At 55.4% G+C, this 22,688-nt stretch overlaps 1 protein-coding gene and 1 pseudogene across 1 annotated transcript; both read left to right on the forward strand.

Moving 5' to 3' along the window:
• Positions 1 to 11,522, forward strand: part of LOC135405266 (zinc finger protein 883-like) — a 42,772-nt pseudogene extending 31,250 nt beyond the window's left edge.
• Positions 11,523 to 15,378: 3,856 nt separating this feature from the next.
• Positions 15,379 to 16,380, forward strand: LOC135405003 (olfactory receptor 14J1-like). Its single transcript, XM_064639724.1, has one exon. The coding sequence runs from the start codon at positions 15,379 to 15,381 to the stop codon at positions 16,378 to 16,380; it is 1,002 nt and encodes a 333-aa protein (XP_064495794.1).
• The last annotated feature ends 6,308 nt before the right edge of the window (positions 16,381 to 22,688 follow it).

The raw sequence follows: 22,688 nt of genomic DNA on the forward strand, positions 1-22,688 counted from the left end.
GCACTCATGTTAGTACTTCTGAGTGTTTGATTGTGACAAAAATGGAAAACTTTGTGGGTTTTTTTTTTTCATGTTTTGATACTTTGGTCAAGGCACTGACATTAAAAACCATTCAAAATTTTAATTCATCTTCAAACATCAAAGGAGATTTGAAATGAGGTTAATGAGAACAGTGGGGGAAAAAAAAAACCCGAGCCCAAAACCAAAACAACCCCAAAAACTGTTCATTTTTCCATTGTATTTTAAAGAAGGAAGTCTGTAGAGCAGCAGAAAACACGACACGTGGGCAGGTGTGAAAGTCAGACTGGGGCTTGTTGCACTGGTTCCAGTGCTCTTTGCTTCCGTGTAACTGGTCATTTTGAGATGAGACTGGGGAAACAGGGCTGCCAGGGCAGAGACCACTGGATGGCCCCACTGGTTTTTGCTGGGCAGTGGGTAATTTCTGCCTCACTTGTCAGAACCAGCCCACGGTTATCAGGGAATGGGGTAGTGGTGAATTTGGCTTTCAGACTAAAATGAGGTTAAACTTACACATTTTCAAAAGAATAAAATGATGTTGGAGTGCACATACTGAAAAATGTCAGTCCTATGACCGAAGCTCTTCCCGCAGTCGGGGCACTCACAGGGCTTCCCTTATCAGTGCGTCTGTTGGTGTCCGGTAGGGCACTGGTAGGGCTTCTCTTACTGGTGGGTCCGTTGGTGTTGGGTCACATTAGAGCTCTGGGTGAAGCTCTTCCCACACTCCCCACACTTGTAGGGCCTCTCCCCGGTGTGGATGCGCCGGTGGGTGACAAGGTGGGAGTTCTGCTTGAAGCCCTTCCCACAGTCGGTGCAGCGGAAGGGCCTCTCATCCGTGTGTGTCCGCTGGTGCCTTAGGAGATCTGAGCTGGTCCGAAACCTCTTCCCACATTCCAAGCACTTGTAGGGCCGTTCCCTGGTGTGGATGTGCTGGTGGGTGCGGAGGGTGGAGCTCTGCCTGAAGCTCTTCCCACATTCCCCACATATGTAGGGCTGTTCCCCAGTGTGGATGTGCTGGTGCTTGAGGAGGTCGGAGCTCTGCCTAAAGCTCTTCCCACATTCCTGACATGTGTAGGGCCGTTCCCCAGTGTGGAAACGCTGGTGTTTGTGGAGACTGGAGCTGCAGTTGAAGCTCTTCCCACATTCCCCACATATGTAGGGCCGTTCCCCAGTGTGGATGTGCTGGTGGGTGAGGAGGTGGGAGCTCTGCCTGAAGCTCTTCCCACATTCCAAGCACTTGAAGGGCTTCTCATTGCTGGGAGGCTGCTCAGGGACCACCAGCTCAGAGCTCCCCCTCAAGCTCTGGCCGCCTTCCCAGCACAGGCTGGCTCTTTCCTCCTCAGAGCACCCTGGGATGGCTTTGGAGCCCCTCCTGCGGGGGGATCTCCGGCCCTTTTCCTCCCCGCTGCCTTCCTGCGCCGGGGAGCCCTTCAAAACGGCCTCTCCCACCAGGGTCTCACGGGGGGATTTGTCCTCCGGGCTCTCCGTCCTCAGCTCGGGGCCTGGGGCAGGAAGCAAGAAGGACAGGGAGGGGATTTGCCTCCGGCCCACAGGGAAGGCCAAGGACATCCCCCCAACTCCGGCCCCGGCAGGACGGCGGCGCCAGCGGGGTTGTCCTGCAGCCGGGGCCATGCTCGGCTGACAGAGCCAGCACAACACCCGCCCAAAGGGACACTGACTTCCTCCTCACCTGCCTGGGGGGCCCAAGGCATCTTCCTCTTCTTCGCAGCCTCCTCCTCCATCCGCCCAAGCTTTGGGAAGGACAAATCCTGATGGGGGGAAAACAAGGGCTGAGCGCGTTGGCTTGGGGGTTCCTCCTGCCCAAGTCCATCTCTAGAACTCACCAGGCATCCTGTGTCCATAAAAACCTCCAAAACACCAAGATTCAGCCCAGAAAAACCCAAACCACCACCCAGATTCAGGCAAAGACCCCTCAGAAATAGCAAGAAAACCCTCGCCACCCCAAACTGCAAAAAGTTGAGATTCAGCTAGAAAATACTCCAAAATATGAAGATTCAGCCCATGAAAAGGTGATGGGGACTGAATTTAACCCTCCAGCAGGAGAGTTGTTTGATTTCAAGCTCATCTTCAAGGCGCACCCTGGGATTGGAGCCTTGGCTCTAATTAACCTCTCCTGTGCTGCCAAACAGCAGGAGCTGTATGGCCAAGGGACAAACTGTGATCCCTGTCAGTGTCCATGGCCCCTGTCAGTGTCCTTCAGGGAAATCGGGAGGAGGAAATGAAGAAACCGGTTTGGAACTAAACCACCTTTGCTGGTTTCTTTGGACACTTGTGTTCCTTCAGAGAGCCCCTGGAAACACTCTGCTGTTCACTCCCAGTGCCACCAGTGCCTGGGTCCTGTCTGCAGCAGCAGATTGCAGTGGGACGGCAGAAATGCTTTTCTGAGCCTCTGGGCTGGACACAGGAACAGCCTGACCCTGAACCCAAGGGAAACAAAGACAAATTCCACGGCTTTAGCTGGAGCAAGGTTGGGGGGTTTCCTGAGGGCAGCACTAACCAGACTTTTGTGTGTGTGTGTGAGACAGGCAGAAGCACAAATGCCTTGTTATTGCTTATTATTTGTAATATCTTATAGATATATCATACAACACCTAAGAATGGATTCTGTAGAATATGTGCCATAGATATGATACAGAATATATCTGATTATTGCTTTATCTGTCTGTCCAGACAGATATTGTGTATGCAGAGAGATTGTATTTGAGGGATATGTTCCTCTCAATACCCTGTGAGCTCCACTCCCAGTGCCAGTAAATTCCTGAAGCTCCCCCTTCTGTGCCCTGCAGGTTTTGGCAGATTTGCAAGAGCAGGGGAATCATTCCCTGCAGCCCCTTTGCACTGTAGGAAATGGGAGCCCTGTGCACATCCTGCTGCCTCCAGATTCCATTCTGGGTGTGGGAACGACCCTGTGGGGAGCAAAGAAATGCCTGGTTCTGCAGCAGCTGCGGATGCTCAAGGGGCAGCAGGACCAAGTCAGGGGCCTGAAGGGGGCCAGGGGGGCTCTGGGGTACAGGAGGGTCCTGGGGGAGCTGGGGAGGGGCTTTGGGGATTGGGGGTACAAACCAGGACAGACCAGTACAGACCAGGACAGACCAGTACCTCCTCACTGTTTCCCAGATCTCTCCTGGAGCTGGGCCACCTTGTCCTGGGACACCTGAGCCCCCCCCAGTGCCCTCCCAGTACAGCCCAGTGCCCCCAGTACAGCCCACTGTGTTCCTGTCCCAGGGTGCCAGGTGATCCCTCTTTGAGGGGGGTTGGAATGGATTTGAGGGGGGGACTGGGGGAGATTTGGGGGGATCTGAAGAGTTTGGATGGGGATTTGAGGGTTTTGAGTGCCTTTAGGGAAGTTAAAAGAGGTCTTGGGGACATTGGGGGGTCAGAGGTACCTATGGGGGGAGGGGATTAAAGGGTAAATGGAGGTTAGGAGACATTTGGGGGGGTTAATGAGGCCTGGGCGGGCAGAGGAGGGGCTGCACCAAGAGCAGGTGAGTCTTGAGACCCCCCCTGGTGTCCCCAAGACCCTCTTGGTGTCCCCAGTTCCTCCCTTGACACCCCGAGGCCCCCCTGGTGTCTCCAATGTTCCCAGGGACTTCCCATAGCCCTAATTCCCCCCTAGGCACCCCCAATTCCACTGCCCACAAACCCCTCCCCACTGTCCCCAAACCCCATCCCTGATGTCCCCAACCCTCCATCTCACCCCAGGAGCCCCCTTGGACCCTCTGACCACAAAAACACCCCCCACACACAGTCACAGAAAGGCCAAGGGCATCTGGGGAAACACTGGGGAGAGTTGGGGGGCTTTGCAGGGCCCTGCGTGATTACTGGGGGATACTGGGACACACTGGGGGGAACTGAGGGACACTGGGAGGGCACTGGGGGGTTACTGGGGGACTATTAGGACACACGGGGAGACACTAGGAGGTTACTGGGCCATACTGGAGGTTACTGGGTGCTCACTGGAGGATCACTGGGCCATCCTGGGGGGTAGTGGGAGGTCACTGGGACACACTGGCTGGTCACTGAAGGGGTCACTGGAAAGTCACTGGGATATACTGGGGTCTAGGGATCCCCTTACTCGAATGTGGTACATTTCCCTCCCGGATTTTGGGGGGCATCCCTAGGACCCCTCCTCTTTGGGGCTGGGGGACCCCCTGGACCCACTGCTGGGCTTTAGGGGACCCCCCAAAATGCCCTCAAAACCCCTGAAAGCCCCCCCTCGACACATCAAAACCTTCTCAAGGTCCCCTCAAATGCCCTCAGAGACCTCATCCCTCCCCAGCACCCTCCAAACCCTCTCAGTGACCCGCAAAACCCACCTGGGACCCCCCAGTCCCCTTTAGGGACCCCCCAATCCCCCTCGGAGACCCTCAAAACCATCTAACACCCCGTAAACCCCATAGAGATCCCAAAACTGCCTAAAAGGTCCCGCCAGGACCCCCAAACCTCCTCAGAGACCCCCAAAGCCCACCTGGCACCCCCCAAATCTCCTCAGAAACCAAAACCCCCTCAGAGACCCCCAAACCCCTTCAGGAACCTTCAACCACCCCCTGAGTCCCCTCAGGACACCGAACTCCCTCAGGGACCCCTCAAAACCTCCTCTGGAATCCCCGAACCCCCCCGCTAAACCCTCCCGAGCCCCCCCGGGGGGACTCACAGCACTCAGAGCGAACCGCAGGCCCCGCCGCCATCACCGAGTCCCGGCTGCGCGCGCACCGCGTTCAGAGAACGCCGCCGCAGCCAATCAGCGCGCGGCCACGCCCCCGCAGCCCCGCCCCCGCCCCTGCCGCGTTGGCTGCCGGGAATCGGTGATGGCGGCGGGTCGGTCGGTGAGCTCTGAGTGCAGGCGGGGGGTGCGGGAGAGCGGGGTCTGGGGATCCCCTCGGGGGCTGCGGGGAGCGCGGGTGAGGGTGGAAAGGCTGGAGCGCTCGGGAGGGTTTAGCGCGGGGGGTTCGGAGGTTCGGAGGACCCTCTCGGGGGCCGCGGGGCCCGGAGGCCTCCCAAGAACCCGGAAATGGTGATTCGATTGCCGGGAAAGTCCCTCGGAAAAAAAAAATTCAAAACCACCCAACCAAAAAAAGAACCCTAAAAAAAGGAAAAGTGAGAAAAAGGTCAGGAAAAAACTGCAAGGGCCAGGATGATTTTATTGCTTTGCTTCAGTTTTTCCTTGGTCTCGTCCTTCTCAGATTCTTTGCTCCCTTCCTTTACAGAAAGCTCTTCTGCTGTTCTGTGGTTTTGTGGTCCCTTAGGGGCTTTTAGGGGTCCCTGAGGAGGTTTTGGGGGGCTCTGAGGAGCTTTGGTGTCACGAAGGGACTTAGGGGGGAGGTTAAAGGTCCCTGAAGGGGTTTGGGAATCCCTGAGGGAGTTCTGGAGTCTCCGAGGGAATTGGGAGGTCCTGGGGGCTTTGAGGGGGGGGGTGTCTTTGAAGCAGTTTTGTGGGTTTCTAGGGGGATTTAGGGAGTTACAGACGGTTTTGAGGGTCCCTGAGGGGGTTTTTGAGGTCTCTGAAGGGGCTTGGGGATCCCAGGTGGGTTTTGCAGGTCACTGAGAGGGTTTAGGGGGTCCTGGGGGGGAGATGAGGTCTCTGAGGGGATTTGGGGTGTTTTTGAGGAGGTTTTGATGGGTCCAGAGGTGGATTTCTGAGGGGGTTTCAGGGGTTTTGCCTGTATTTTGGGGGGTCTCCGTGTCAGTCCTGTCTGGCCACGGCCAACTAAAACTCCTATGATGCCATTTCCCATCCCACTACAGCACCTCTGCCAGCCCAGCGGACCAACCCCAAGGAAAGGGGATCCCAATTCCCCCCTCAAACCCCAGAGACCCCCAAAACTCAGCACACAGAGACCCCAAAGGAAGGGGGGCCCATGTGTCCCCTAAAGCCCAGCAGTGGGGTTCAGGGGATCTCCCAGACCCCGGGGGAGGGGTCCTGGGGGTGCCCCCAAAAGTCCAGGGGGAGCAGAACCAACTAAGGGGATCCCAGTGCCCCCAGTATAGCCCAGTGACCTCCCAGTGACCCTCAGTACAGCCCAGTAACCCCCTCAGTGACCACCCAGTGTGTCCCAGTGACCTCCCACTGCCCTCCAGGATGACCCAGTGATCCTGCAGTGAGCACCCAGTAACCCCCAGTATGGCCCAGTAACCTCCCAGTGTCCCCCGCTGTGTCCTGGTAATCCCCCAGTAACTCCCCAGTCCCTCCCAGTGCCCCCTGGTTCCCCCCAGTGTGTCCCAGTATCCCCCAGTAATCACTCAGTGCCCCTCAAAGCCCCCCAACTGTCCCCAACGTGTCCCCAGATGCCCTTGGCCTTTCTGTGAGTGTGGGAGGCAGTGTGCTTTTGTGGTCAAAGGGTCCAGGGGGGCTCCTGGGGTGAGATGGAGGGTTGTGGCCATCAGGGATGGGTTTGGGGACAATGGGGACAGTGGGGAGGGGTTTGTGGACAGTGGAATTAGGGATGTCAAGGGGAGAATTGGGGCTATGGGGAGGCCCTGGGGACATTGGAGACACCAGGGGGGTCTCGGGGTGTTAAGGGGGGAACTGGGGACACCAAGAGGGTCTTGGGGACATAAGAGGGGTCTCAGGAATCACCTGCTCGTGGAGCTGCCCCTCCCCACCCAAGCCCCTTTAACCCCCCCTAAATGTCCCCAACCTCCATTTTTCCTTAAATCCCCTCCTCCCATAGATCCCTTTGATGCCCCAATGCCCTCCAAACCCATTTTACCTCCCCTAAATGCACCCAAAGATCCTCAAAACAGCCCAAATCCCCATCCAGCCATCCCCCAGATTGCCCCATTTCTCCTTCAGCCCCCCCTCAAATCCTTTCCACCCCCCCCCCCCCCCCAAAAAAAAAGGGATCACCTGGCACCCTGGGACAGGAACACAGTGGGCTGTACTGGGGGCACTGGGCTGTACTGGGAGGGCACTGGGGGGGGCTCAGGTGTCCCAGGACAACGTGGCCCAGCTCCAGGAGAGATGTGGGGAGCAGTGAGGAGGTACTGGTCTGTCCTGGTCTGTATTGGTTTGTACCCCCAATCCACAAAGCCCGTCCCCAGCTCCACCAGGTCCCTCCCAGAACGCAAAGCCCCCCAGGCCCCTGACTTGGTCCTGCTGCCCCTTGAGTGTTTCCAGCTCCTGCAGAACCAGGCATTTCATCAGCAAATGTGCAGGTGACACCAAGTTGGGGGTGTGTTGATGTGCTGGATGGCAGGAGGGCTCTGCAGGAAGACCTGTCTGAGGAAGAGTATGTCAGCAGGAGCAGGGAAGTGATTGTTGGGCTGGAGTGAGCGCTGGTGAGGCCACCCCTGGAGTGCTGTGTCCAGCTCTGGGCCCCTGAGTTGAGGAAGGCCCTGGAGGGGCTGGAGCAGGTGCAGAGAAGAGCAGCGAGGCTGGGGAAGGGAGTGGAGCACAAGTGGTGTGAGGAGAGGCTGAGGGAGCTGGGGGTGTTGAGGCTGGAGAAGAGGAGGCTCAGGGGAGACCTCCTGACTGTCTGCAAGTCCCTGCCAGGAGGTTGGAGCCAGGTGGGGGTGGGGCTGTTGTGCCAGGAAGCAGCAGTAGGACAAGAGGGCTGGGTCTTGAGCTGCGCCCGGGGAGGTTTAGGTTGGATATGAGGAAGCAATTTTTTCCCAAGAGAGCAATCAGGCCTTGGAATGGTCTGGGCAGGGAGGGGGTGGAGTCAGCGTCCCTGGAGGTGTTGAAGGTGAGAGTGGATGTGGCCTCAGTGCCATGGTCTGGGAAGCACGGCAGGGTTGGATCCAGGGTTGGACTTGATGATCTCGGAGGTCTTTTCCAATGTGGCTGATTCTGTGGTTCTCTGATTCCCATTCCTATGGCAGCACATGCTTGAGGCTCTATCCCCAGGGGGATAGAGATGTCTGTCCATATCTATCTCCAAGGTTAGTCTGTAAATGTGTGGTGTTAGAAAAGCAAGATAAGTTGTGGGCTGGTTGTAGAAGGAGAAGGAAGCCCAGAGGCCAGTGCAAGCAGGCAGCCCTCAGCTTGCACATGATGTCCCCTCCGTGCAGGTTCCTGTCCTTGAGCCCAGGCCCTGAGGTGAGGCTGAGAATAAGTGCAAGGCAGAGGTGCTGCTGAGGAAGGAGAGCCCCGTGGTGGGGAAGAGGCGAAGGTGCCCATCCCGAGAAGGTGCTGTGTCCATCCCCTGTGTGCCAGGTGAGCTGGGGCTTTGCTGCAGAGCTGCGGGCGCTGATTTGAGCGTCTCCAAGTGCTGAGATGGTGGGCACCCAGGAACACAAACTGTGCCTGGCCACGGAGCCTGCAAGGAGGAGCAGAGACAGCCCTGGCATTGTGGGGGGCCAGGTTGTCCCTGTGCCTTCCCCTGCAGGCCCTGTCTGTCCCTGCTGGGCCCCTGTCCATCCCCATCAGGTCCCTGCCCGTCCCCCCCGGGCTGAGCTCCCCCCAGGAAGTGCCGTGGAGCTGAAGCTGCTGCCATCCCCCCCCTGCAGCCACTGCCCCAGCCAAGGGAGCAGCAAAGGCAGGGCCAGGAGCAGAGGCAGCAGCAGGGGAGCTCTGGGGGCGCCGGGAAGCTCTTGTGTGGGTCAGGAAAGAGGCGCTGGGCACGAGGCCGGGGCTGTGCTGAGCAGGCCCAGCCCTCACATCCCCCCAGCCAACGCTGGCTGCCCGGGGGGCTTGGGAGGGACCCCCAGCCCGTGTGCCCCACACTGAGCTGGCAGAGAGAGAGCCAAGGGACAGGGCCACGGGCAGGGCCACGGGTGAGGGACAGGCAGGGCCATTGCAGGGCCACGGTGAGGGCACAGCCTGTGGCAGCAGAGCTGCCCAGGGCCGGGGGCAGCCGGGGGTGTTGGTTCCAGGCAGTGGTGGGGCCGAGCAGAGCACGAGGCCTCTTGCAGACCCCTGGAGCAGCCTCCCACTTGCCAGCCCTGCCCTGGTGGGGTGACACTGTCCCCTCCCTACAGGACACTCCCCCAGAACTCTTCGGGGTGGGCTTTTGTGTATATTCCTGGTTGCTGATTCCTTCTGGGGACCTGAGGGAGCCTTTGCAATCCCATCCATGTGGCACAATCTCCTCTCCAGAGTTTGACTCCCTGCAGACTTTGCAGGGAAATCTGTGCTGGCAGCTGCATCCTGAGCCTGAGGGCAGTTTGTATCCCTGAGTGCTGATCCATCCTGGGGACCCAAGGGATCCTCTGCCACTCCATCCATGCAGCAGGAGTCACCCTCCTGCCCTTGACTCCCTGCAGAGGAACAAGTGCCCTCTCTCTGTTTGGGAGAAACCAGATGCTGCCCCTGGGCCATCAGAAGTGGTGCTGAAGCCTCTTTCAGCCCAGCCCCGGGTGCAGTTTTCTCATCCCCTCACCGAGTGCCCGCTCCCCCAGCCAGCACTGACCAACCAGGGTGTTTGGCACATGTGGTTTGGTGGTTTGGAGAAACAGCCCCAGGCTGGCAGGGGGCCAGAGAACCTCGAGGAACAACCCTGGCGAGGTGCCCACACTGTCAGGGGACCAGGGGATCGCTGCTCCACGGAACCAGCTGGAGCTCTGGGTGACCCTGAGCTGAAGGGCCTGTGAGCTGTGGATGAGTCCAGGATGGAGCAGAGACCCCCCTGCAGCCTGGGAGGAGCCCACGCCAGAGCAGGGGACGCCCAAAGGACGCCAAGGGCCTGTGGGAAGCCCCTGCAGAGCCGAGGGAGCAAAGCCCTGGTTTCCCAGGGTGTTGCCTCGCCCCAATTTGGTTTTGGAAGATTTTTTTTAGTCTCATCTTCATATTTTTGAGTATTTTTTAGCTGAATCTCAAGGTTTTGCGGTTTGGGGGGGCAGGAGTCTTCTCACTATTTCTTATAGGCTTTTGCCTGAATCTCAATGATTTGGGTTTTCCTGGGCTGATCCTTGCTGTTTTGGAGGTTTTTATGGACACAGGATGCCCGGTGAGTTCTAGAGATGGACTTGGGCAGGAGGAACCCCCAAGCCAACGCACTCAGCCCTTGTTTTCCCCCCATCAGGATTTGTCCTTCCCAAAGCTTGGGCGGATGGAGGAGGAGGCTGCGAGGAAGAGGAAGGTGCCTTGGGCCCCCCAGGCAGGTGAGGAGGAAGTCAGTGTCCCTTTGGGCGGGTGTTGTGCTGGCTCTGTCAGCCGAGCATGGCCCCGGCTGCAGGACAACCCCGCTGGCGCCGCCGTCCTGCCGGGGCCGGAGTTGGGGGGATGTCCTTGGCCTTCCCTGTGGGCCGGAGGCAAATCCCCTCCCTGTCCTTCTTGCTTCCTGCCCCAGGCCCGGAGCTGAGGATGGAGAGCCTGGAGGACAAATCCCCCCGTGAGACCCTGGTGGGAGAGGCCGTTTTGAAGGGCTCCCCGGCGCAGGAAGGCAGCGGGGAGGAAAAGGGCCGGAGATCCCCCCACAGGAGGGGCTCCAAAGCCATCCCAGGGTGCTCTGAGGAGGAAAGAGCCAGCCTGTGCTGGGAAGGCGGCCAGAGCTTGAGGGGGAGCTCTGAGCTGGTGGTCCCTGGGCATCCTCCTAGCAGGGAGAAGCTGTTCAAGTGCTTGGAATGTGGGAAGAGCTTCACCCACAGCTCTAGCCTAATCCGCCACCAGAAAATCCACACTGGGGAATGGCCCTACTCATGTGGGGAATGTGGGAAAAGCTTCAGGAACAGCTCCAACCTGATCCAGCACCAGCACATCCACACTGGGGAACAGCCCTACACATGTGGAGAATGTGGGAAGAGCTTCAGCCGGAGCTCCACCCTCTCCACCCACAAGCGCATCCACACTGGGAAACGGCCCTATGCGTGTGGGGAATGTGGGAAGGGCTTCTGGCACAACTCCAGCCTCCACATCCACCAGCTCATCCACACCGGGGAACGACCCTACAAGTGCTCGGAATGTGGGAAGGGGTTTCAGACCAGCTCCACTCTCCTCGTGCACCAGCGGACGCACACGGATGAGAGGCCCTTCCGCTGCACCGACTGCGGGAAGGGCTTCAAGCAGAACTCCCACCTCGTCACCCACCGGCACATCCACACCGGGGAGAGGCCCTACACGTGTGGGGAGTGTGGGAAGAGCTTCACCCAGAACTCTACCTTGACCCAACACCAACGGACCCACCAGTAAGAGAAGCCCTACCAGTGCCCCGACTGCAGGAAGAGCTTCGGCCGCTGCTTCCACCCCAAATGAAGCCCCTGATGGTGAGGCAACCCCTGGAGTCCAGTGACTGTCAGTCCATCCCTTTCGACCACAAAGGGCCAGTCCCCTTTCACAGGGGCAGTTTCTTCCAACAGATCCCTTCTTGGGGGGTGTGTGGGGATTCCTGCGTTGGCTGGGGACCCCCCAAGGTCACTGCTGGAGGTTGAGAGCAGAGATCTCCCCACCAGCATTGGTCTGGGGGAGTTCCATCCATCTCTAATTAAGAATTATTGCTTTTGTGCCAGCTTGAGTAGAATTGCTTCAACAATTGCTTTAGTGTAGAGCACTGTCCTGTCTTATCCTGTACTCCTGGTAGTTTTAGTGTTTCTATTGTGCAGTAAATAATTGTAATGAAGATCTTTTGTCTGATCATTTGTAACCCTAAATAATTAATTTCTATAAATAGATTTTATTTTCCATCATTAAAACCTGGGGGACAAAACTGTTTCAGTCACACCTCTGTAGTTCCTCTAAACTGAAGCTGTTGTCATAATGCAAGGCTGAGATTGGATCCTGCAGTCCCCAGCACCCCACAGTAAGTTGGGAGCTCAGGGGGGTCACCCCCCTTTGCCAACCCCGCTGTGCCCAAAGACCCCCATGGGACTATCACACCTCCCCTGTGATATGACATCCTTGTTGTGACATCAAGGCTCCTCTGTGTCATCACATCCATCCTATGACATCACATCTCCCCTGTGACATCACAGCCAGTGACATCCAGATCCATCCCAAGGTTGGGGGTGTGTGTGAGACAGGCAGAACCACAAATGCCTGCACAGCCCAGAGCAGTCAGTGTGGGGCTGTGCTTGCTGCTGCAGAGACCCCCAGGGAACAAACCCAGGCAGTAGGTTGGGGGGGTGTGTGTGTGTCCCTAAGGAGGACACTTGCCTTATTATTGCTTATTATTTGTAATATCTTATAGATCTATCATACAACACCTAAGGATGGATTCTATAGAATATGTGCCAGAGATATTTGGGTTGGGTCTGGCTGAGCTGCAGTTCAGTTCCCCACAGCAGCCCTCCCAGGGCTGGGCTTGGCATTGGCAACTGGAAGGGGGTTGAGAACACCCCAGTGTTTTGGCCACTGCTGAGCACAGCACCAACACTGGGACATTCCTTCCTTAGCTGAGGGCAAGAGCCTGGCAGGGGACCCAAGTAGGCCAGCTGAGCCCAACTGACCCAAGGGACATTGCAGACCATGGGAGGTCAGCTCAGCTCTAAAAGCTGAGGCAGGGAGCAGGAGGGGGGCATTCATTGTCTGATGGCTGCCTGCTGAGGAACCGTCCCGCGGACCCAAGCCCTGCTCCTCGGGAGTGGCCGACCATGGCTGCTCATGGGAAGCAGAGAACAAACCCTGCTTTCTTTTGATTCTGCATGTTCAAGCATTGCTTTACTTTTTGCTTTAAATAAACTGCCTTATCTCAACCCTCAAGTTGGGTTTTTTTCCCACCTTACTCTCTCCCCTGTCCTGCTGGGTAGGGGACTGATAGAGCAGCTGGGAGGGCACCTGGTGTCCAGCCAAAGTCAACCCACGACACACCTGAACACTTCCAGAGACTCCACCACCTCCCTGGGCTACTTGTTCCAATGCCTGAACACTCCCTCAGTGGAAAAAGGTTTCTTTAATATCTAATATGAACTTGCCCAATGCAATTTAAGGCCATTATAGAATCATAGAATAGATTAGGTTGGAAAAGACCTCCAAGATCATCAAGTCCAACCCCTGATCCAACTCCAGTTACTATATCATGGCACTAAGGGCCACGTCCAATCTCTTTTTAAAAACCTCCAGGGATGGTGAATCCACCACCTCTCTGGGTAGGCCGTTCCAATGCCTGATAACCCTCTCTGTAAAGAATTTCTTCCTAACATCTAACCTAAACCTCCCCTGGCAGAGCTTGAACCCATGTCCCCTTGTCCTATTGTTGGTTGCCTGGGAGAAGAGACCGACCCCCGCCTGGTTATAAACTCCCTTTAGGTAGTTGAAGAGAGTGATGAGGTCACCTCTAAGCCTTCTCTTCTCCAGACTAAACAACCCCAGCTCCCTCAGCCTCTCCTCATAGGGCTTGTGCTCAAGTCCCTTCACCAGCCTCGTTGCTCTTCTCTGGACCCACTCTAGCACATCAATATCCTTCCTGAACTGAGGGATTTTCCTGCTTTGACAGTGTTTTGAGACAGTTCATTGTGCCCTTCAAGTCCTTACATGTGCACACACACACACAGAGCAGTCTCACCAGTGTCTGGCCCTCCAAAGAACACAAGACCTGATGATTTGTAGCTCCCACTCCAGTGGTTGGCACTTGGAGCTCCCTCCGTACCCAGAGCTCAGAGCTCCCTTGTCCCAGAAAGTTTAAAGAGATTGTGCCTCATTCTGCCAAGACAACCCTTGGAAAAAAGTGTCCCTCTGTGTTTCCTGGGATAAGAGCATTCTACTGTCATCTTCCAAAACTTTGGAGAGGACCCAGAGATCTCCCAGGAAGGAATTTGGGGCCTCAAGCACATGACCCGTATATAGAGGCTGAGAACTCAGGGGTCAGTGGTGCAAAGATTGAGGACAGTAGAGCAGTAGCCTGAGAGGTCTGGAAGGGGGGTGTCAGAGCTGGTGGAGCTTTTCTTCCTGTCAGACAACAGCCTAGGAAAAAACTAGTGCCACCAAGGGCAGCTGGGGTGGCCTAGACTGGTGACAAGAAGTCAGAAATTTCCCTCTGAGGTCAGTGTTGTGGTGCAATATGTCACAAAGAAGGAGTCTGGATGAGCCCAAGGCTTTGTGTGTGCAGGAAGAGCCAGGGAGGACGCAGAGATGTCAGTGCAGGAAGGTGCCAGCCAGGTGGGGCAGCCGGGGGGATGACGACAGCCTGCAGGGAAAGGGGCAGGGCATGGACACCGTAGGACAGCCTGGGCTGGAGAGGAGACAGGGATGGGGAGAAGCTGAAAGGCCCTGACAGAGCCACCTTCTGCAGGCCTTTGGCCATGGCTGCTGTCTGTGCCCCTGATGCCAGGAGGAGGGGAGTGGCCCTTGCAGCCCTGGGGCCTCATGGCCTCCTTGTCCCTGCTCAGCAGCCTGGCAGGTGCCACCCCATGGTCCTGCCCTTGGCATTGCACATCCCACATCCCAGTGCCCCAGGAAGAGCCCTGAGGAATGAGGCAGGGACAGCATCTGCCTTCCCAGGGGCTGGGGGTCAGGCCTTGGCCCTTTGGATCAAGGAAACAAGTCAATGTTTATTCAGCATCAGAGCCACCTTTCCCTTGCTTGTCCATCCTTTTCATCACTGTCTGCACTTTTCTGCTCTAACTGGAACCTGGGGACATGTTCTCAGCTCTGTCCCTCAGTGAGACTCATTAGCACTACAAGAAACTTCAGTGTTTTAATCTCACTTTGACTTCTTGAAAAGTTGTTTGAACTTCCTCTCAGGGACTGAGTCTCATGTAAACAAGGACAAACTCCCTGAGGGTCATGAAATGCCTGGGGCTGTTGCTGTGCTGCTGAGCTGAGCAGGGCTCCTGGCACACAGGGAGCTCCTGGCAAGCAAGAAGAGCTTCAAAGAGACAGCTCTGCTGGTGAGCAGCTCCTCTGCACAGCCCAGCAGGGCTGAGGGCACTGCCAGGGCAGCTCAGGGACACCAGCAGGGCACAGACAGAGCTTCAAGGGGCTCAGCACTGGCAGGAGGGCTGAGAGCTCCCTGCAGAAGGAATCTTGGCAGGGCTGCACAAGGTGAGTCTGTGGCTGCAGGGCAGTGCAGGGGCAGCTCCTGGAGGCATCTCCTAAAGCTGGCTCAGCCCCAGCTGATGGGATGGGTGAACAGGAGGCTGTTTTGGGGCCCTTTGGAAGAGCTTTGAAGGCGGGGGTGCAGCCAGGGGTGCCCAGGGCTGTGGGGCAGAGCAGGGTCCTGCAGCCCAGGGTGCTGTGCTGGGCAGGGACTCTGCTGCCTGCCAGGGGCAGCTCTCAGCCAGTTCTCCCAGAGCTGGGGCAGAAGGGCTGTGGGCAAGGACAGTGACTTGGATGGCTGAGTCCTTGGCAGCACATGGTCAGAGCACCTGCTCCTCACAGCACCCTCAGAGAGAACAAACCAGAGAAAAGAAATGCCTTGACTTGGAGGGGATTTCCCTGAAAACTGCACTGGCTTTGCTGAGAGGGGGCTGTCTTAATTGTTCCCTGTGCTTTCCTTTTCTGAACAGACCTGTCCTAATGAACAGCAAATGTCCAACAGGAGCTCCATGCCACAGTTCCTCCTCCTGGCATTTGCAGACAGGCGGGAGCTGCAGCTCCTGCACTTCTGGCTCTTCCTGGCCATCTCCCTGGCTGCCCTCCTGGCCAACGGCCTCATCCTCAGCGCCATAGCCTGTGACCACCACCTGCACACCCCCATGGGCTTCTTCCTGTTCAACCTCTCCCTCACAGACCTGGGCTGCATCTGCACCACTGTCCCCAAAGCCATGCACAATTCCCTCCAGAACAACACAACCATCTCCTACATGGGATGTGCTGCACAGCTCTTTTTCTTTGTCTTCTTCATCTCATCAGAGTATTTCCTCCTCACCATCATGTGCTACGACCGCTACGTTGCCATCTGCAAACCCCTGCACTACGGGACCCTCCTGGGCAGCAGAGCTTGTGCCCACATGGCAGCAGCTGCCTGGGCCACTGGGTTTCTCAATGCTCTGCTGCACACAGCCAATACATTTTCCCTGCCCCTGTGCCAGGGCAATGCCCTGGGCCAGTTCTTCTGTGAAATCCCTGCCATCCTCAAGCTCTCCTGCTCACACTCAGGCCATCTTAGGGAAATTGGGCTTCTTGTGCTTAGTGCCTGTTTAGTATTCTGTTTTTTCATTTTCATTGTGTTCTCCTATGTGCAGATCTTCAGGGCTGTGCTGAGGATCCCCTCTGAGCAAGGACGGCACAAAGCCTTTTCCATGTGCCTCCCTCACCTGGCCGTGGTCTCAATCTTTGTCAGCACTGCTATTTTTTCTCAGCTGAAGCCTCCCTCTATCTCTTCACCATCCCTAGATCTGGTGGTGTCAGTTCTGTACTCGGTGGTACCTCCAGTACTGAACCCCCTCATCTACAGCCTCAGGAATCAGGAGCTCAAGGATGCCATAAGGAAAATGATGACTGGATACTTTTCAGCAGCAATAACCTGCCTTTTTTCTTCTGCAGAACACTCATTGTTTAACCCTTTTCTGGCCCTGTCTGCCTTCTAAAGCTTTTGAGAGTGGTGGTGGGGAAGTTTCCTATATTTTTTTACTGTTTTAATGTTGTTAACACAGAAATTTGTTCTTCATCTCATACCTAATTCACTCTCTACCTCTTTCTTTTGACCTACCATTGTGTAAATGAGGAATCATTCTCTGTGTGCATTTAAACAAAATAAAAGTTTCTGCAGCAACTTCTTTGTCAAACATCCTGCCTTTGTTATTCTGTACATGAGGAATCACAATCTCTGAGTATAATAAAAGACTTGAATTCTGTTTTCCTGATTTTCCCTTAGAGAACTTCCCTGAAGCTGGAGGGCAGTGCCTGTGTGCAGAGGAGAAGGGGTAAAGAGTCCTGGTACAGCAGCACTGCCAGGGAGCAGCAGCTCTTGGCCTTTTCAGAGATGCTCTTTTCCCACTGCCTCCCTCTCCTTTCTGCTCCTTGCCCAAGGCCTGAGTGCTCTGGCAGCTCAGTCCCTGCTGTGTGTCAGTCCTGTGACCCTGGGCAGGGACAGGCCCTGGGCACTGCTGGGACAGAGCTGGGCTCCTTAACATCATTTCCATCATGAAAGGGGACCCCCCTGGGCAGTTTCTGAAGACTTTGTTCTTTTTGAAAGGTTGATGTAAAGAACAAGGCCAAGGAATAGACTCTCTAAAGTCTCATTGCTGTGCTTGTTTCCCCATTCAGTCCCTGCAGTGAGAGAAGTGACTCACTGGGGTACTTGAGGGCCTGAGGGCTGGTTCAGATGTTCTGTGCTGGTGGCCAGTGGCAAATGGCCTCCAAGTCACCTGCCTGGGGCTCTGCAGCTTGTGAGGGCTCTGATGGCAGGTGAGGACTTGTCTGTAGGAACTCAGGAAGTGCAGGAGAGCACAGAGGATCTGCAGGGACAGCCTGTCCCATCCAGTCAGCAGGGAATGGAGCCCTGGAGCAGAATCCTGCCCAGGGTGGAGTCACCAGAGATCAAGTACTAAATCTGCCTGTGAACTGGCAAAGGAGAGTTCTGCAACCCCAGGGGATGCAGCAGGAACAGAGAAAGGACTCTGGTGAGTGACTTGCCTCACCCACAGTGAACTCCCCTTGTGCCTCCCCAGTTCAGGAAGGGCTGTACCAGAGCCAGGGGTGGGCTTTCCAGGAGGGTGTCCTGAAGAACTCTCCAGCTCCCAGCCTGCATGGAGTGGAGCCCTGCCCTGCCCTTTGTGCCATTGGAAACACCCCATGGTCCTGCCCAGCCTTGTTCTTGGCTACTGAGCCTTCCAGGACTATGGCAGAGGGTGAAGAGGAGTGATCCCCACCCTGCTGGGTCTGCTCCCCACCCTGACCAGCATGGCCAGTGCAGGGTCAGCCCAGGGTGCCACAGCCCCTCCCTGTGCAGAGCAGCACCTCCAGCTCAGGGCCCTGCAGGGATCCCAGGCTGGGATCTGCAACTGGCCAAGGCAGCCTGGACACACTGACCTGGGCAAAGGGATGTTCCTGGAGAAGAGCAAGGCAGCATTTCTGGGCCTGCAGAGAGGAATCCCTGACACAGAGACACCTCTCTCTGCAGCCCCCCCTGGGGACAGGCTGCTCTGTCCCTGGGCCAGGACTCTGGGCTGGGCTGGGCAGAGGGGCTGGCACTGAGGGGCACAGTCAGGCTGTGCTGGGCATCTCCTGCAGGTGACACCAGGGCTCCTGCAGTTTCCCTGACCTCCGTTTCCTCCTGCCATGCTGAGTGTCCAGCCCCTGAGCTGATGGGGATGCTGAGACTCCCCTCTGTGCCCCAGGAGCTGCTGTGCCCTTCAGAGGGGCTGGGGCTGTGGGGGGAGTGCCCAGAGCTCTGCAGCACCCTGGGCTGGGCACTGCTGTGGGGCCAGACCAGACTGGGCTGCTCCACCAGTTGACCTCTATAATGAAATCACTTCTAATTTTCTCCTGAAGAACCATGAGAATATGTGTTGTGTCCTGAGCACTAGACTGGAACTCTGTGGGATAATAGAAAAGGTTTTGGAGTCAGGGATATTGAGAAGGCTGGGCAGTGTCACTGGGAGACCTCTCCCAAAGACTTGGAAAGGCCAGAGCCATCCCAGAGCTTCCTGGGGCCTTGGCAAAGGCAGACATGGAACCAGTCTGCAAACAGGGCAGCAGGAGGGTTGGGAGAGTTCCAGACTGCTCAGGCTCAGCAGGGAAGGGGATAGGGCAAGTCCTCCTGCAGCCATTCCCAGGCATGGGAAGGACAAGGCAGGGATTGCAGAACCCCTGTGACAGGGAAAAAAAAAGGGATGTTCTGTGCCCAGACTTCAGCAAGGCCTTTGACATGGTCTCTTGTGGTCTCCTTAGAGGCAGACTGGTGACAGCTGGACTGGAAAACTGAAACATGTGGTGGGTGGGAAGTTGAATAATTGATGAGGGTCAAAAGTCATGGCACAAATTCCTCTTGGCAGCAACTCCCAGGTGACATCCATCAGGGACCAGCCCTTGACCATTCCTATGGAACATCTTTATTATGTCTCTGGGTGATGGGATGAAATGCACTTTCCACTCCTTTGTGGATGATGCCAAGTTGCAGCGAGTCTGTGAGAAACCTCGTCCAGTTAATGGTGACTTGTACAAAAAATGTGGTCAAGGTGACTGAGTTGGATAAACTTGTCCTGCCATCAGGTGTCCAGCAAGGCCCAAGACAATGAAGAAAAAACTCATGGGTCAGAGGAAAGGAAGATCAAAAGGAGGGAAAAAGACCAAACCCAACCAAACCAAACTCAAACAAACACAGAATGAGAGAATATGCTGAGCTGGAAGGGACCCACAAGGATCATCCAGTCCAACCCAACTGTTCCATTGCCATCTGCCCCCACCCCAGCAGGCTCTGGAGCAAAGCACGGCTGTGGTCCAGTACAGCTCTGCTCTGACACAAAGAACCTGCAGTCAGGGACAGGAAGAAGACAAAGTCTTGTTTAACCAGCCTGAGGAATAATGGGATCAATGACCTCCTGTATTCCTGGGCACTTGAATGACCCTGTGGATCAGGTTTGGTAGCAGGGAGGGGGCTGCAGGTTTCCCTTAGGGAAGAGGAGATCGAGAGTTGACTCTGTGTCAGAGAGAGCCAGTTTCAGGTGGCTCCAAAATGGACCAGCCAGTGCCCAAAGCTGAGCCAAAAAGCAATTCCAGAGGCACCTCTGTGATAACCCTTCGGAGAAAGGATAAAATCCAGGGTGCTGTAGCCCAGAGAGGAGTGAGAGAAATGGGGGAGAAACAACCCTGCAGGCACCAAGGAGAGTGGAGAAGAAGAAGGAGAAGGAGAAGGGAGAAAGAGCCTTGGTGGGCACCTGGCAGCCAAAAGCCAACCCCCCAGCTTTGAGAGCCACAGGTCAGCCCAGCACAAAGCTCCTTTAAGTCTGGAGGTTCTTTACAGAAGCTTATTAGCAGAGCTGCCAGATGGACCATCAAAGGGGATGCTCAGCTGGGTCTGAAACCTGGATGATCGTTGTCAGCCTTGATTCTGTAGGAAAGAACTATAGAATCCTAAATAGTTTGAATCAGATGGGACCTTTATACACCAACTAGTCCAACCCCCCTATAATGAACAGGTTCACGTTCAACTAGATCAGGTTGCTCAGAGCCCTTTCTAACCCGACCTTGAATGTTTCCAAGGGTGGGGCATCTATGACCTCTCTGGGTGACCTGTGCCAGTGTTTCATCACCTTGTGTAAAAAGTTTCTCCCTAATATCTAGTTCCAATCTGCTCTTTTTTAGTTGAAAACCATTATCACTTGTCTTATTACAACTAAGTCTGTGCCCATCCTTCTTATAGGTATGATCTCAGGAGCTCCTGACAAGCCTTGACCAAACCAGCTGAGCAATGAAGAGCCCCTGGACTGGACCAGGGGTGTGGTGAAGTGTCCTTGCACTGGACCAGGTGCTCCTGGATGATCAATGTGGGAACAATCTGGAGTGGAACAGCTGGGGAACACAGGATAATCAGTCATTCCATGAAAGCCTTGGAACATTCCCTGCCTGGGTGTGGGTGTGAATTGACTGTGGTGTGAATGTTGTTGTTGTGAATCTAGAATTCAGTCACTGTTAAACTTTAGCAAATGCTATTGAACCACTTGATAATTGTTCAATTGGTCAATGATTAAATGCTACTAATCTCTTTTGCCAATTTGTCTTTGGATCCAAATCCTTGGTGCCCTGACAATCTTGCATGCCAAGGCTCTGTGTAAATCATTCCCTTTCATCAAAAAATATACATTTTTCATGACTTCCACTTTAAAGTCATCCTCCTTAGCTAAACTACAAAACAACTCCAATTAGCTCTAGAAGTCTTGAAGACTTGAAGATAATTAAAGGAATGAAAATAATTTGTTTTTCGGTGTTTTAATGGGTCCCACAGTGTGTTTGGAGTTGCATCAGCTGTCAGTCCAAGATGGGCCATGTCAGAACTGGTGAGGCTGGGGGTGAGGAGCAAGGTTGATCATCCAGGGTCAGTGTGGATCTCCTGAGGAGACACTCAGCATCAAGATCACTTGGAGAACACCTCTATCACCTCTTCTCTGAACTACAAAATATCCATAATTGAATTTATACAAAAAAAGTAAAAACTTTGAAGACTTGTTTTGAAATTGCCTTGAAGACAATTAAAGGAAGACAAAGAGATCCTGAGGGATTTCTGGAATTTAATGAGCCCCACAGTGTGTTTGCAGCCCAGCCCATGGTCCTGAGGTACTGAGAGAAGATTGAAGCAGCTGCTGAAGAAGTCAGAAGCCCAACTCCAAGTGCCTTGAAGCATCACTGGACCCCACTGAGGGCAGGCACTGCCAAAGCCTCCCCAGGGACTCCTTGGAGCAGCTCCTTGGGGGCTGGGAGTGCAGGCAGACAAAGGCTCTGGGCAGGCCCCTGCAATGCTGAGCAAAGCCTGCCTTGGTTTTGTGGAGCACAAAGGCCAAGGCCTGAGCCCCAGGCCCTGGCCCAGCAGATCCTGTCCCTCCCGGCTGGCTCAGGGCTGTTTGGGGGGCACTGGGATGGGAGGGGGAGGAACAACAAAGGCCCAAAACTGGGCAACCCCTGCCAGGCTCCTGAGGGAGGGGCGAGGCAGAAACCAAGTGCAGAACCTGCAAGGCAAGTGGCTTGTGGTGGCCTGAGTGGCAGAGGCAGCTGCCAGAGGCAAGGGGACAAAGGCCTGGGTGCCTTTGGGCCTTGCAGCCCTGCCAGAGCCCTTGGCCATCTCTCCTGCAGGCTGTCCTGCCCTGGCCCTGCTGCTGCTCTGGCCTTGCAGGCTGCACACACCCCTCCTGCTTTCCCACCCCCTCCCAGCAGCATTTCTAGACCCTCCCTGATGTCTCTGCACCAGCTCTGGCTGTTGCCATGTGCACTTGGCCTTCTGAACTTGGATCCTGAGCCCCTGTGCCACAGGACATCCCTCCCAGAGCCCAGGCCCTTCTCCTGGGGGTCACTGCAGAGCTGAGCAGATCCAGGTCACCTCCCATTCCTCTGCCAACCCCCTGGGCCTGCTCTGGGCCCTCCAGGTCCTTGCCCTGCTCCCAAGGGCTGTGGGGGTGCTTAATGGTCAGGGCTTGGGGTTTAGAGCTCTGAGTGGGGATTAGGCAAAACTTTGGGAGGTTTGTTGTTCTGCTGGCAGTGTCTGGTTCATGATTAGGGGAAAAGATTTTTAGGCTGGGTTAGGATTAAAACTTGCTTTTCTTACTGGTAATACAGGTTTTGGATTGGGGTGGGCATTGAAGTAAAAATAAGAGTCTGTAGTTCTGTGTTTGGGCTTTTTCTGGCTTGGAATTAGAGCAGTGGATTCCTTCCAATGGGAAGGGCAGTACTTTTGGGTAGCGTTGGGGCTTGAGGTTTCAAAGAGGATAAAGATCCATCAGGAATGTTTTCACAGTCAGTGTTTCAGCATCCTCAGCATTCCCTGAACCTGTTTTTACCTCATCAAAATCTTTCCTCTCTTGGCCAAGCCCCTCTTTCCTTCCCCAAATATCCAATCTTTTTTGTCCCAGTTCCTCCTAATCTCCCCCAAACTTACACCTGGATGGGCTCAGCGTTGTGAGGACACTGTGGAGCCTCATGGAATCAAGGGGCCATTGTGGCACTGCAGGGCCTCATGGAAAGAAAGGAACTCAGGGACACTGTGAAATCTTGTGGAAACAGGGGACCATTTAACATTTGGGGCCTCATGGAACAAAAGGAACCCTGAAACCTTTTGGAACCTTATGGAACCAGGGAGCCATTGTGTCACTGTGGTGCCTCATGGAAACGAACCCTGGGACACAGTGGAACCTCATAAAATCAAGGGGCCACTGCCACACTACAGGGCCTTTTTGGAGCCAAATGG

This window comes from Pseudopipra pipra, chromosome W (assembly GCF_036250125.1).
Source record: "Pseudopipra pipra isolate bDixPip1 chromosome W, bDixPip1.hap1, whole genome shotgun sequence".
In the NCBI taxonomy this organism is placed as follows: domain Eukaryota; kingdom Metazoa; phylum Chordata; class Aves; order Passeriformes; family Pipridae; genus Pseudopipra; species Pseudopipra pipra.

Excerpts from the sequence above, each read along its gene's own strand:
- LOC135405003 (XM_064639724.1), top strand. The coding sequence starts at position 15,379 with ATGTCCAACAGGAGCTCCATGCCACAGTTCCTCCTCCTGGCATTTGCA.